The following is a 15770-nucleotide window of genomic DNA, read 5'->3' as shown; positions in this document are numbered from 1 at the left end:
TGGGAAGCTCTATATGTCACAGGCGTGGCCCTAAAAAAAAGTGTCAAGCTAATGCTCCTCAGTTCCTCTTATAGCCAGTCTTTCTTCAAAAGGCGGAGATGACCTCACAGCATCCACCTAGCTAGACTGGGTTTAGGCTGCAAACTGTTTCTCAGCCCAATACTCTGGAGCTCATCTACTGGCCTGGCTGAGCTAGATTGGCCAAGAGTAAGAGTGCCTCTGCACTTTTCTGAGCAACTCCCCGAGATCTTGTTAATACTTGGTAATACACACACATGCTCATTCACACAATCTTAGGGACTAAGGCTGTTCGTCTGTGTCCTCAATAATTAGCATGTCAAACACGTGGCAGATGCTCAAGAAAGAATTCTGCATGAATGGATTCTCAGCCTTCTGCTGGAACTCGTGGCTATCAGATACAAAACATCCGTTTTTAGGTAGTTTTTATTTTTATCAACTATAATGTAAGCCCTAGCTATACCATCTGGATTATGTATCTGTAAAAATATCATTTATCTAAACATATGTCACAGGATTTCTACTAGTTCAGGAATTATTCACAGGGCAGTTATTGCCAATACTTTCAATGCTGCAGGGAAAGAAAATTATAGCTGGAGCAGTTGCTATACATGCTCCTTCCTGCCTGTGGCTTTTCTTTTTCCTCCTTGAGGAGAGGTAGAAACAGGGCTTAAAGATACTTTAGGAGTTCCCTTGTGGCACAGCAGGTTAAGGATCTGGCATTGTCAGTGCTGTGGCATGGGTTCGATTCCCTGGCCCGGGAACTTCCACGTGCCGTGGGTGCAGCCAAAAAAAAAGGCGATACTTTATTTAACACAACAATGTGCATATAGTTAGCTTCCTGCATTGCACACTTAACAATAGTTAAGATGGTAAAATTTATGTTTTTGCCACAATAAAAATTAAGTACTTTAGAGATCTTTAGAATTCTTAGGGAAAAAAAATCAGAGACACTCTCACAACCTCACTGGAAACTCACTGCTAGAATACAATAAAATGAACATCAACTCCCCGGAGGTACACAAGTCATCTTTCACAGAGAAAACATCTTACACAATCCAATCTCTGGTTAAGTCCACGCTTTCCCACAGAACTTGCAAAGCTCTTGATAGTCTAGCCTTTGTCTATTTCACTATGACCAACCCATACTAATTAGCAGTCTTTAAAAGCTTTTTTTCTTTTTAGGGCGGCACCTACAGCAAATGGAAGTTCCCAGGCTAGAGGCTGAATTGGAGCTGCAGCTGCCGGCCTACACCACAGCCAGAGCAACGCTGGATCCAAGCTGTGTCTGCGACCTACACTACAGCTCACAGCAACACTTGATCCTTAACCCACTAAGCAAGGCCAGGGATTGAACCCAAGTCCTCACAGATACTAGTTGGGTTTGTTACTGCTGAGCCACAAAGGGAACTCATTGAGTTAATTTTTTATTAGGAAATATTTGAGGCATGTAAAAAATATTGAAGTTAACGTAACAAACACTTGTTTATCCATCTCTCTGCTTGAAAAGTAACAGACACAATTACAGTGCAGACACAACTGAAACCCCTTCTATCCCCGACTTCAATCCCATTGCTTCTCCTCCTGGAGGTGACCTCTGTCCTGAATTTGCTGTTTATCACTTCCTGCATGCTAGTGGTGGTTTTTCAACCTTTAACAGGACAATTTCTTCTTACCTTAGGGTTTTACAAATGGTGTTCTCTGTGCCTCAAACACTTTCCCAGCATTTTCCTTTTGCCTAACTCTAATTTATTCCGCAGAGCTCAGCCTAAATATCATCTCTTTAGGAAGGCCTTCTTTAAGCTCCCTAATGAGGTTTGGGCCTCTTGCTGTCCCTCTAGGTCAGTCCCTTGATCCATCCACACTCTCATTCTCACAGAAGTCCAGACTTTTCCTTTGTGGCCTGTAATACAACTGTTTTTATGTAATTATATAATATTAGTAGGGACTATTTCTTGCCAACCACTGTATTACCAGGGCTCTGGTACCTTGTTCCTTGTGGACGGTAGATACTTAATACTCTAACCAGGCACAGCCTTTTATCCTGCACATTTATCTTACAGATCTTGTCAAAGGAGTAGGTGGAGAGGCGCATGAAGTTTGTGAGCTTGGTGGTGGAGACAGTGGCTGAACAGCCGGAGAGATGAAAGAGTTTAGGGCTGGCTAAGTGGGGAGGTGAGAAGGCAGTGATGAGGATGTTCATTTAATGAGTTTCCCCTCCACTCCCCCAGCCTCCCATCCCCTCCCAAACAAGTCATTCAGCAATAATCATGTGTTCCTTTCTTTGGGGAATAAGGGAAACCTCAGGTTACAGAACCAAGGCCAAAATAATTTTGCACAATGAGCATATGTTCAAGAAACCAGTCTCAATTCAACCGGATTAGATTTCCACCTGGAGATGACTGTGTTCCTCCAAAGCACCTTCACCTCAGGGAGCTCACAGGGCTCCAGTCTGTGGAGAGACAATAAATACACGCCCTTCTGCTCTCAGTCGCCGAGGAAGGCATCTTCTTCCCCAATGGACCAGCATCATTTCTTTTTCATTGCTCTTTTCCCTTCTCCTTTCCTTGGTTTCCCCTTTCCACGAAGCTTCTTCAGACGCAGCTGCTCATCCCTAAAGTCCTGATGCTCATCTCTGAAAGGAGAAAGAAAAAATAATTAGCCAGTATTTTTACCTGACTGAAAAGTACACCAGTCTAGCCCTGTTCTCTTAGGTGCTTCTGGCTGTCAAACTTTGACTTCTACAGGCACATGCTTAGCTTGAACAGAAAGAACAGGACTGTGTTCCAAAAGTTCATTTCTAAGTCAGCTTCCCTCAGAAATAATGCCACGGACAGCCCACGTAAACCTGTGTAATCAGCATACAACGCTAGTAATTGCCCCACACTTCCCTATGACACTAAGACGAAACACTTGAAGGGGATATAAAGTGGGTATAAACTTCAAGAGCTGCACGAGACCCTGAGAGCCTCAGGGATTAGCAGCTACTACAAGGCGGAGAGGTATGGAGGAAGCCGCCTTGATGGCAGTGGGTAATTCATACAAGCAGGCTGCTGGGGAAAAGCTCAGGTAGGAAGGAAGCCAGATCAGTGGACAGGTCCTCCACAGACAGGACCTCTGGGGATCAAGGCAGCCAGGGTGTGACGTAATGGGGTGTATGTAAGTTGCAGACTGACTGGACTCTTCTGGCTGTGTCACTGCAATGGCTCTGGGTACTGCCGTGGCTTCAGCCCCTGGCTAGGGAACGTCTGCATGATGTGGATGGGGATAGGAAGGAGAAAAAAATGTCTGCATTCTAAGATCAAATACCGTCATCCCTCGGTATCCCGGGGCATTGGCTCCAGGATCCCCCTGAAGATTCCCAAATCCACTGGTACTCGCGTCCCTCATATAAAACAGTATTTGCATATAACCTTCATATATCCTCCTATATACTTTATTATTATTATTTTTTTGTCTTTTTGCTATTTCTTGGGCCGCTCCCGCGGCATATGGAGGTTCCCAGGCTAGGGGTCGAATCGGAGCTGTAGCCACTGGCCTACGCCAGAGCCACAGCAACGAGGGATCCGAGCCGCGTCTGCGACCTACACAGCTCACGGCAACGCCGGATTGTCAACCCACTGAGCAAGGGCAGGGACCGAACCCGCAACCTCATGGTTCCTAGTTGGATTCGTTAACCACTGGGCCACGACGGGAACTCCCCTTCCTATATACTTTAAATCATCTGTACATGACTTATAATACCTAATACAATGCAAATGCTATATAAATAGCTGCCAGGTACATGGCAAATTCAAGTTTTATTTTTTGGAACTTTCTAGAATTTTTCCCAATATTCTTGATCTGTGGTTGGTTGATTCTGCAGATGTGTAACCTGCGAATACAAAGGGCTCAGTATACCTAAAATGATATAGGGTTTAAATACGTAAGCTCTGGAACCCATCTGACCCTGGGTTCAAATCACAGCTCCATTGTTTAGCAGCTGTGCGACTTGGATGAGGGACCTTCCCTCTCTGCACTTTGGTCTCCTCATCTGTAAAAGTGTGGATACTGGCATAGTAATTAAATATGAGAGGGGTTTGCTGGGCCCAATTTTTAACTCTCTAGGTTGTTGTTTTTTGTTTGTTTGTTGTTTTTTTAGAGCCGAACCTGTGGTATATGGAGGTTCCTAGGCTAGGGGTTGAATTGGAGCTATAGTCGCTGGCCAACACCAGAGCCATAGCAACACCAGATCTGAGCCATATCTACAACCTACACCATAGCTCATGGCAATGCCGGATCCTTAATCTACTGAGCAAGGCCAGGGATCGAACCTGCATCCTCATGGATACTATTCATGTTCATTTCTATTGAGCCACGACAGGAACTCTCAGGACATTTTAAAATAGATTGGTTTTATAGGGTATGATGTTTCATTCAAATAAGCCATTCTCAAAAAAGCAGAGTAATTCTTCCGAAATATAAGTCAGATCATGTTGCTCTTGTTTACAACCCTGCAAATCTGTGCCCAGTTTTACTCCGTGCCCTTCACAATCCACGTTACCTCCCACTGCCCTCTCCTCAGCCTGTGCTGTTCCTGGAACACGTGAGGCACAAGGCCTTTGCTCTGCTCTTGTCTCTGCCTTGAAAGCTCTTCCCAGGTTCCTCCTGGCTCACCCACTGCCCGCAAGTCTCGGCTTAAACCTCCTCTTCTCAATGAGGCCAACCCAGACTGCCCTGTTTCATCCTGTGACCCATCCTCTCCCCGCCCACTGAGTGCCCAGTCAGCACTCTTGATCCTGCTCAGCCGGCTCTACTCTTTTTTCTCCCCCAGTAGCACATTCAACTTTGTAACACACCACATAATTGCCTTATTTAATATGTTCTTCTCCCTCTTCCCCCCACCCCTGCCCCATTTCTGACCACCCCGAGCCAGAAGGAAAGCTCCAAGGGCAGGGGTCTTTGTCTCTGCAGAGGAGCCAGGCCGGGCACCTGCTTGACTGGATGAATCACTCTTTTTGAGAAGATGCTTCCCTTCCCAGCTTCGAGTAGGTCTTTGAGTAATATGTTCTTTCCTGAAGATCGTCTAGTTTTATCCTGCCTGACTCCCCAGGAGGCCTTGCGCTACAGGCACCATTTACCATAACTAGTGACTAAATACATGGAAATAATATGCTTTTCCATGGATAACTAAATGTCAAATATTTTTTCTCTGCCCCCAAAGATAGTCAAGGCTTTACTTTTCAAACAAATGGAGAGTAGCAGCAAACAAGTAAATTAACTGAATTTAATTTCATCATGGGTTCTAATTTTCTACTCAGGACATCTGCCTTCCAATGATATTTTATTTGGGGCAAGAATAAAATTAATTTTGGTTTTCTGAGCTGAGACTAATGGCAAGGGAGATAATCCTCAAAGCAATTCCAGAAATCCAAAAATATGTCGTGGATTACCATATCTAATACATTAACTAAGAATATCTATTTTGTTCATTGCTGTTCCCCTTGTGCCCATCCTAAGTGCCTGTACATGGAAGGTACTTAAAAAAAGTCTGTTGGATAAACAAATGTACAATCTTTAGTTGTATGGAATGAACTAATAATTTTATTATATTAGAGCAAACAATCCCAAGTTAATTTTTTTTTTTTTTTTTTTTTTAGGGCAGCATATGGAAGTTCTCAGGCTGGGGATTGAATTGGAGCTGTAGTTCTGTAGTTGCCAGCCTACGCCACAGCAACTCCAGATCCTATCTGCGTCTGTGTCCTACACCATAGCTCATGGCAACACCAGATCCTTTAACCTAAAGAGTGGGGCCAGGGATTGAACCCGCATCCTCATGGATACTGCTGAGCCATGATGGAACTCCTAAGACAAGTCCAATTAAAACATGTTACATTAAGGAGTTACCATCATGGCTTAGTGGTAATAAACCCGACTAGCATCCATGAGGGCACAGGTTCGATCCCTGGCCTTGCTTAGTAGGTTAAGAATCTGGTGTTGCCGTGAGCTGTGTTGCAGGTAGCAGATGTGGCTCGGATCCCAAGTTGCTGTGGCTGTGGTGTAGGCCAGCAGCTGCAGCTCTGATTCAACCTGGGAACTTTCATATGCTGAAGGTATGGCCAAAAAAAGACAAAAAAAAAAAAAAAAAAAAAAGAAAAAAGGTAGGCATTTTAGCTTTATACAATTAGATGTTGTTTGACTTCTTTTATAATGAGCATGATTTGTTTGTAATTAGGCTATTTGTTAAAGAAAACGATTACACGGGCATTTGACCTTTTTCCTGAGAAGTATATCATCCTAAGCACCCACTTCCCATACATACAAATGTACAGTAGAAAGAGCATAAAACTCTTACCAGGACACAGTATTATTCTGTTATAACGTCAATTACGCATTACTCTTAAAAGTGAACTACAGCTTATTTAGACCAAATTAGTATACCCCAAATTAGTACCAACTAAAAAATGTCAGAAGATGGTGAGAAGAAGTAAGAAATCGCAAAACACGGCCACCAGGAAAGAAAGGAGGCTTCCTCACAGCAGTTAGGACACCGGGGCCCCGGGGCAGGGACCCTGCATGTGACCAACCAGCATTTCCTCTGCTTTTGGTCCAGTTTTCCTCCGCATCCACTGAGTACTCTTAGATGATGACTAATTAAACATCTCTCAGTAGCTCCGTATCTAGTCCACATTAGTCACATTTTAGATATAATTAAGTTTCCCCTTTTTTTGGTGGTATACTCATTCTGGATATTTTGAAAGCTTCCTTCCCGCCACCACTTGTACCTTGTGAACTCTCTCGGTACTATTATAAGAACCACAAAAGTGTAAAGGTAGAAGGCTAATTTTTTCCTTTTCTGATCTACTAAACAAATCTTTTACAGGTTGCTCTATGTGTTTCTTTGTTGTTACCTGTAGAGGCCAAGAAAACGCAGTGTCCCCATAAGCGCAAAATAAGTGTTGTGATTTGGATACCAGTCATAAGTCTCCTTCCTCTTGGCCAAAGGCTGCTCGCTAAATAGCTTTACTACTTTCATGGATTTGGAATCGGTAGGCCTGGCAACTTCACCAAATAGCCGAGCACTCAGACGACTCATGCGCACAGCATATTCTGAAAGTGAAGACATTTCTTGTGCAGCAGGAGCAAGAGTCCCTATAGAAAATGAGATCAACGGGTTAGTCTAAGAAGTTTCCAGATTGTCTAATGAATGCTTTAGAAAATGAAAACACAGCAAGCCACACGTGAATGAGTTTCATACTGTTGGCAGGATGTGCCTCAGGGTTGAGAAACATTCACAGTCCATGCATGCTTTGCATTTGCATCTTTTTTTTTTTTTTTTTTGTCTTTTTAGGGCCGTACCCACGGCATATGGAGGTTCCCAGGCTAGGGGTCTAATTGGAGCTGTAGCTACCGGCCTATACCACAGCCACCAGCAATGTGGGATCCGAGCTGTGTCTGCGACCTACACCACAGCTCATGACAATGTGGATCCTTAACTCGCAGAGTGAGGCCAGGGATCAAATTCGCAACCTCACGGTTCCTAGTAGGATTCATTAACCACTGAGCCACGACAGGAACTCCTACAATTGCAACTTTTACATTTGGTGTTCACGTACTATCATGCTCTTACTGTAATACCCTTTTTACAATCAAGGATTTGTGATTCGAATGGTTATTTACTGACAGTCAGCTTACCTATTTGTAGGCTAGATGAGGACAGGGAAACAAGTTACCCTATCGCAGTGCTGTTATTCTACCTTCAAAAAACACCTGCCTCAGCAATCTGCAGAATAAACATGCTGACTGCTTGCCATCTAAAGGTTTAATCATGGTGCAGAAATAATTATGCTGTTGTCTTTATTATCAGCCCTTTGAATGTTGTTCTCCTCAAGGGCTCCAGATGGCTCTGAGACAGCTAATGAGTTATGAGGTCATTTAGCCTCTAGGTTGCTGGATTGAATTCTGCCTAGAGACTGCGAACCATTTTGCAAAAACAGAGATAGTAGTCTTACAGAAATGAACTCAACAGCTCAAAAGATTCCTTTTATTTCTGAATAAAGGGCACTGATGAATTGTGATGTTACTTGTCTTATCTTCCATCTTATATATTCTGCTTTAATGAAAACTAGCTAAATTTTTGTTAGCTGAAAACAGTAACTTTTTCTTGGGAGGCATAGAAACAGTCTAAGAATGATGTCTGTAATATGCAGAAATTACAGCTAATATTCATCAAAAACTATGTAGGTGATACATAAAAATCAAGAATGTTCACAAGGATTATCGCCGGCACTTCATAATACCTGTAAATGGAGTATAACCTTTAAAAATGACAAGTCACTACATTGTACACCTGTGACTCATATAATATTGTATATCAACCATACTTCAATTAAAAAAAAAAATAAAAGGAGTTCCTGTTGTGGCTCAGTGGTAACGAACCCAAGTAGTATCCATGAGGATGTGGGTTCGATCCCTGGCCTCGCTCAGTGGGTTAAGGATCTGGCATTGCTGTGAGGTGTGGTGGAGGTCACAGACGAGGCTTGGATCTGGCATTGCTGTGGCTGGCAGCCACAGCTCCAAGTCAGCTCCTAGCCTGGGAACCTCCATATGCCACACATGCGGCCCCAAACAACAACAACAACAATAACAAAAAGAAAAGAATGTTGCTGGTGGAACAACTTTCATTCATTTCAGTTCAAATGTAAAGGTAACTGTTGGCAGAATATGGTAATTTATGTGAAATTTTTTCATTGAAATGAGAGTTTTTGTTGACTAAGAGAGTATCCTGAGGGAAGGTTCAGCTGGGATGAAAAGGAGTTGATCTCCAAATAGAAAAAAGGAGGCATAAATTCATCTTGAAAAACCAATGGAGGAAATATATAAAAAACCCTCCTAAAGAGGAATGGTGCCAAGTAAGTTTCAAAATTGCTCTGGCAATTTAAAATCAGTATTTAAATTAAGGAGTTTTTCATGTCTATTCCAAGATCCACTGAAGAGCAGAGGATGACTTCAAACCAGTTTCAGGGAGTTCCTGTTGTGGCGCAGTGGTTAACGAATCCGACTAGGAACCATGGGGTTGTGGGTTCGGTCCCTGCCCTTGCTCAGTGGGTTAACGATCTGGTGTTGCTGTGAGCTGTGGTGTAGGTTGCAGATGTGGCTCGGATCCAGCGTTGCTGTGGCTCTGGCGTAGGCTGGTGGCTGCAGCAGCTCCGATTCAACCCCTAGCCTGGGAACCTCCGTATGCCACAGGAGCAGCCCAAGAAATAGCAAAAAAAAAAAAAAAAAACCAGTTTCAGAATGTCAATCTCAAAACCATTTACTATTGTGAACATGGAGCGAGCAGTCTTGGGCCAATAGTGCCACCTGAAGGCCAGCAACGGGAGAACTGCCAGGTCCAGGGTCCACTCTGGGCCCGACCCTCACCCTGGATCCCAGCAAGCCCTGCCCTTCCCTTTTCCTCCTTTCAGAGCTCTCAGTTCCAAGATTCACTTCCATCCAATTCTGGCCCCACTGTGTGGACGGGGATGGACTGTGGTTGTTAGGGCCAGAGTTATAATCTCCTCAGTGAGAAAAAAAGTCATTAACAGAGAACATTGTACAAGTCAGTGCTATAAACCTCTAAAGACAAATTTCCAGAAGTTGCCTTCAGAACCTACAAGAAGTTCCTTCGAGTGCATTATCTTCTCTCTTCTTTCTACTTTTAAGGTTATCTTTTTTCCAAACAGCAGATTAAAAAAACTTAAAAACAAACTTTCTTAATCAATTTCCTTTGTTTTGCTATCAGAATAGATTTCTGTTACAACTGCACAGTATTTCCAGTCAGTTATCTACAGGTGATCTAGGAATTATCGTTTTTTCCCCAATATTTTTAGGAAACTGCTCTGAATTCCAAATCATTTTACTTTTTTTTTTCTTTTTACTGCCACACCTGTGGCACAATGGGGGCTAGGGGGTTGAATGAAATGCAGTGGCAGGCCTATGCCACAGCCACAGCAATGCTAGATCTGAGCCACATCTGTGACCTATGCTGCAGCTTGCAGCAATGCTGGATCCTTAACTCGCTTAGCAAGGCCAGGGATCGAACCCACATCCTCATGGACACTATCTTGGCTTCTTAACCCACTGAGACACAACAGGAACTCCCAAATGATTTTACTTTTAAATGAAGAGGCAGCATGGACTCCTGAAGTTCTGCTAATTATTAGCTGGGTTTTTTGAACAATTACATATTTTCTCTAAATAGCTTCCTTTTTAGAAAACAAAGGATATATGAGAAATATGACAGTGGACTGAGTGAATGGTAAACTAAAAACAAAACACACAAATGAAAAACCTAAACACAAAAAAACCCAAAAGTTTGGTGCTTGTATGTTCTTTATAAAGGCATTTGCTTATTCCTGGTCCTCACTTAATCATGCAGAAAAGCAGATGCATACTCCATGCATCTGAACCTGTACCTCCCTGGACAGCCTCACTTACAAACACTGACCACCAGAGAAACATAGGGGAGGGGACCAGTGGCTTGGTAACTTGACGGGCAGTAAGGAGGAAGGGATTCATTAGGGCAGTGGTCACTCAAGTCATCACGGGATGCTAAGTTATTTCCAGGCCCACCTTGGAATGTAGTGAATTACCAAGACACCTAGCTCATAAATAAGAAGGTCTCATGAGAATCCAATGGAATATGATCATATCACAAAATCTGAGTCCTAAAACTTTTATGATGGAAAAAGAGAATAAGCCTCTCCAAACCCAAATCCTTTACTAGAAACAAAGACACACTTGCTAAATAGAAACAAACTGAAAATGGTTATTACAGTTATCAATTACTGCTCTATAGTCTCCTACAAAGCATAGACCTATGTCTCTGAAGAATGGCACAGGAGCTTGGTATTGCCATTTTTTACATAGGCTAAAAGAGCTAAAAAGTTCTGCTGTCCATAAATACTGGTCCCGGGACAAGCAAACGGCCACTTTTTAGTAGCTTTTTTTTTTTTTTTTTTTTTTTTTTTTAAATTAGCCTTACCTAGGACTTTGCAGGATCCTGGTATGCCTCTTTACAGAATCTTTCAACTTGATCTTAAAAAAAAAAAAAAAAAAAAAAAAAAAGAAAAAAAAAAAAGAGATGCCTGTATTAAAGACATTAAAGTAAAAGGCAAATAAATTCAATTTTTATTCACTGAAGCCGTTCTAAGGGGTACAGAATAGTCACTTAAAAATCTGAAAGCAAACAGTATCATGAAAAATTAACTGGACTTGAAAGGCTAAGCAAAAACAAATTTCTCAAAAGTGCTAGAGCAAAGCATGTTAAGCCCAAATGAGAAAATCCCCATATTTTTACTTAGCATGACAGTACAACTTTCTTTGATCTTTTGGATAGATCTGAAGCATTTAAAAGGTCGGGCTTAATAACTGGCTTTGGATTAGGTTTGCCTTTTTTCTTTGAAAAGTGCAGCTGATGTACAGGAGTTCTTAACCTAGGTATCCTCAGTGTGGTGAATTCCGTGGAACTTTAAAAGTATATACTGAAATGTGTGTGTGTAAATATTGCTGGGGAGAGAGGTTTCTCAAAAACCACTGGTTAGTGAAGACTGCCACCCTTGGAGTAGAAATGCTGGTTGGAATCTGGCTTCCGTACTTTAACGGCCACATCGTGTTTGTAGTAGCACCTATTCTTTGCCTTCGTTTTCTCATTTACTACAGAAGACAGTTACACTGCTTCACTGCGTTGTGAGGCTGACAAGCAAAACTCATGGCACAGGGCCTGCCATGATAATCGTCAGGCCTCAAGGAATTCACACACGGTGCAAACGTATTTCACAGGAAAACCGTCTAAACACAATGCTTTATTACTTTTAAAGCCCGGCACCGATTATTTTACTGGGTCAGAGAGAAATGAATGGCTCTGAATACAGATCAAGCTTTATTCCGTTCAACAGAACACCACCAACCCCCTCCAACTGCTTCGATCACGCCTGCCTGTGATGGAAGCAACAATGTGAAGTCAACTGATGGGCATTTCGCTAATATTTTTCTTAAATATTATTTTATTATATTTCTCTTAAGCTGATAGCAAAACCAGTCTGCACCCGCCACCCGCCATAGCTACGGTGCAGAAGGCCGTTTGATGAGCAGAGAAACTGAACCTTGTACGCTGCCTAATCAGGAAGAGAGTAAGTGCGGCAGAGAGAAAACTACGCTACTTTGGTAAATTCCCCAAGTTATGCAGGAAAAGGCCAAGTTGTTTGGGTGATACCTGTGAGACCGCCGAGCTGGTTAATGAAATTGATTCGTCCTATTCGGGGCGACTCTACAAGGCTGGAGACCTCCGCAGGAGCTCTAAAGCCATCGCGCATAGGTCACCACCGACCCCCTAAAAGTCACGAACAGCCTTACCTAGACGTGCCCTTCCTCTGCCGCGCGCCCGCTTCCCGGAAGACCCGCCCCCGGGCCCGCCCCCAAGCTTCCGCCCGAGACTTCAGCGAAGAGCAGTAGAGAAACGGAAACTTGGCGGCTAGAGCGAAGCCTTAGTGAGAGACTCGGAACTCCTGACGTCACACCTGACGCCGCTCAGGGAGGTCGGCCCCTCCAGGTGAGCGGAGGACTGATGCGGCTTCCAGGAGTGAGAAGCCCGGCTTTCCTGGGGGATACTGCGGGGTTCGCTCACTGTGTTTTGTTGGACACGGCTGTAGCGCTGACCCCCAAACCTCCGAGGCAATAGTTTGCGTGTGCCATGTGGTGGAGAATGAAGTGCATTTCTTTTTTCTTTTCCTCCACTTTCTTTGTGTTTTCGTTCTCTTTTCATCCAGCTTAGGCCTTAACCTGTTAACAAGTGCATTTCCCGACCTCAGGGGCTGAAGAGTCTCCTGACCCACCGGGAGTGCCATTCTTCTCCCTCCCACAAATCGGCTCACCCTCTGATAATCATTTAGTGTCACCTCTAGGAGGCCATTTCTGATACTCCTTTGCTGGATTAGGGCCACTGTTTGCAGCACTCTGTGTCTTTCTCTCCCACTGGCCTGGAAGCTTCTTCAAGGAAGTAGGATGGAATACTTGTCTGACTCCTCAGGAGTTACCTAGACTCCTCTGGGCAGATAGTAGAACATTGACAGTAAATCTCTCAAGCAAGCCACATTCCATAGACATCGTATGAAACACTTGTTTAATGTTCAGTAGTTCAGCTGAGAACACCACTTATTTTCCAAGTCAATGAATACTCTAAAGTGTACCTCTGGAATTAAGGCAAGTTAGCGGTGAGCTATATACCTTCAGGTTATTTTGTTGACACCCTCTTCCCTCCTATAGACTTTTGTTTTGTCGTGTTTTGACATTTTATCAATATATGCTATAGAATTTGTTTTTATCAAGTTAGGTTTTGACACGTTATCAACCCATGATGTAATTAGTAGCCTTATTAACTTGGGTCTAGCTTAAGGAGTTGACACAGGGTAGAATTCCCGTCGTGGCTCAGTGGTTAATGAATCTGACTAGGAACCATGAGGTTGAGGGTTCGATTCCCGGCCTTGCTCAGTGGGTTAAAGGATCTGGCGTTCCCTTGAGCTGTGGTGTAGGTCGAAGATGAGGCTTGGATCCTTCGTTGCTGTGGCTCTGGCGTAGGCTCGCTGCTACAGCTCAGATTAGACCCCTAGCCTAGGAACCTCCGTGCACCGCAGGAGCGGCCCTAGAAAAGGCAAAAAAGACAAAAAAAAAAAAAAAAAAAAGTTGACACAGGGTATACTGAGGATACCATTCATAGCTCAGTACAAAAAAATATCCTGGGTAGGAATTTCACCTTGTCTTTTGTGTTTCTGTGGAGTTGGTTTTGTTTTGTTGTTGCTGTTGTTTTTTTAATCTAGCAATGACAAAACTTAATTGTTTTTTTAAATTCATTTTCAAACCAATGAATCAGGTAAACCAGGAGGCTTCATTTGAATGTTGGCTATTAGAAAGTTTAAAACCAAATTTGCAGGACTCCTGGCAAACAAATATAAACCTGTTATTGGCTGCATTTTGCATCTTTTTGTTTTTTTCCCTTTTCACCTGTTTCCCTTACTTGTGTTCTCAGGATATTTTGTGGACCTCTGTAAGCTACCGTAACTCCCTTAAAATAAATATTAAGGGAGCAAAGTGTATAAAATTACAGGTGACTGTGTACTCTGGGGCACTTTGCGTTTTCTTTTTTTTTTAAATTCAACTGACATTTATTTAACGTCTATTATATTGTACTGTATTCAGCTCTGGTTTTCAGAAGCTGAATTCACAACAAAAGGCTAATTAATGCACTGAACAGAATATAATAAATAATAATTTTTGGTTAAAATTTTTATTTTATTGATTTATTGATTTATTTTTTAATTAAACAATTTTTATTTTATTTTTGTCTTTTGTCTATTTAGGGCCCCACCTGTGGCATAAGGAGGTTCCCAGGCTCGGGGTCAAATCAGAGCTGCAGCTGCTGGCCTACACCACAGCCTCAGCAACATGAGATCCGAGCCGCATGTGTGACCTATACCACAGCTCATGGCAACGCGGGATACTTAACCCACAGAGCAAGGCTAGGGATCGAACTCTCGTCCTCATGGATACTAGTCGGGTTTTTTAACCACTGAGCTGTGATGGGAACTGCTAAAATTTTTAATTGTATAAGATAGAACTATTTTTTTCATATATTTCTACTTTTTGTTTGTTTGTTTGTTTTGCTTTTTTAGGGCCTCACTTGCAGCATATAGAGGTTCCCAGGCTAGGGGTCATATTGGAGCTGTAGCTGTCAGCCTACACCACAGCCACAGCAATGCAAGATCTGAGCTGTGTCTGCAACCTACATCACAGATTATGGCAACACTGGATCCTTAACCCACTGAGCAAGGCCAGGGATTGAACCTGCATCCTCACGGATGCTAGTCAGATTCATTAACCACTGAGCCATGATGGGAACTCCTAAAATTTTCAATTGTATAAGATAGAACTGTTTTTTCATATATTTCTACTTTCTATTCATATTTTTACATTATTGAGATACTATTGAATGGTGCTGTTTTTTTTTATTATAGTTAATTTACAATGTTCTGTCAATTTCTGCTGTACAGCAAAGTGTCCCTAGTCTCTCTCTCTCTCTCTCACACACACACACACACAGACACACACACACACATACACACACGTTCTTTTTCTCACATTATCCTCCATCATCATGCTCCATCACAAGTGACTAGATGAGGTTCCCTCTGCTATACAGAAGGATCTCATTGCTGCACTGATTCTTTATTATGTCATTTTCTTGGGTGTTATACAGGTTTCTGGAGCCTGCTATAACACAACTCCACAAACTTGGTGGCTTAAAACATCAGAACTCTATTCTCTGACCGTTCTGGGGGTCAGAAGTCCACAATCAGTGCCACTGTGCCAAAATCAAGGTGTTGGCAGGGCCGTGCTCCTTCCATAGGCTCTAAGGTAGAATCAGTTCTTTGATTCTTTCAGCTTCTGGTGGTTGCTGGCATTCATTGACTTGTGGCCACATCCCTTCAATCTTTTTTTTTTTTTTTTTTGTCTTTTTGTCTTTTGTTGTTGTTGTTGCTATTTCTTGGGCCGCTCCCGCGGCATATGGAGGTTCCCAGGCCAGGGGTTGAATCGGAGCTGTAGCCACCGGCCTACGCCAGAGCCACAGCAACTCGGGATCCGAGCCGTGTCTGCAACCTACACCACCGCTCACGGCAACGCTGGATCGTTAACCCACTGAGCAAGGGCAGGGACCGAACCCGCAACCTCATGGTTCC

The 15770-nt window shown here is 43.0% G+C and overlaps 2 protein-coding genes across 6 annotated transcripts in view; one reads left to right on the top strand and one right to left on the bottom strand.

Annotated features, from left to right (window-relative positions):
- Positions 1 to 430: 430 nt before the first annotated feature.
- On the bottom strand, positions 431 to 12438 carry MRPS33 (mitochondrial ribosomal protein S33). Of its 3 annotated transcripts, none has more exons than XM_085005292.1 (4): positions 12254 to 12438; positions 8628 to 11076; positions 6909 to 7380; positions 431 to 2653 (listed from the first exon to the last, which is right to left on the bottom strand). In XM_085005292.1, exons 3-4 carry the CDS (start codon positions 7121 to 7123, stop codon positions 2548 to 2550), a joined length of 321 nt encoding a protein of 106 aa, XP_084861418.1. In that variant the 5' UTR covers positions 7124 to 7380; positions 8628 to 11076; positions 12254 to 12438; the 3' UTR covers positions 431 to 2547. The 3 variants fall into 3 exon arrangements, with proteins under 3 accessions (XP_084861418.1, XP_003360155.1, XP_003360156.1); XM_003360107.5 differs by having other exon boundaries at positions 6909 to 7149; positions 11024 to 11076; XM_003360108.5 differs by having other exon boundaries at positions 6909 to 7149; positions 11024 to 11076; positions 12394 to 12438.
- A 31-nt stretch (positions 12439 to 12469) lies between these two features.
- Positions 12470 to 15770, top strand: part of TMEM178B (transmembrane protein 178B) — a 507816-nt gene continuing 504515 nt past the window's right edge. For all 3 annotated transcript variants that reach the window (XM_085005273.1, XM_085005274.1, XM_085005275.1), the window contains exon 1: positions 12470 to 12589. The gene's annotated coding sequence lies outside the window, so the exon portion shown is untranslated. The remainder of the gene's footprint in view (positions 12590 to 15770) is intronic.

This window comes from Sus scrofa, chromosome 18, assembly GCF_054392235.1.
Source record: "Sus scrofa isolate SSC_HxYL_T2T_F1_AM1 chromosome 18, Sscrofa_HxYL_maternal_Yorkshire_Landrace_v2.0, whole genome shotgun sequence".
Lineage (NCBI taxonomy): Eukaryota > Metazoa > Chordata > Mammalia > Artiodactyla > Suidae > Sus > Sus scrofa.
The sequence above is the reverse complement of the archived record's forward strand: the minus strand, read 5'-3'. Positions and strand labels throughout refer to the sequence as shown.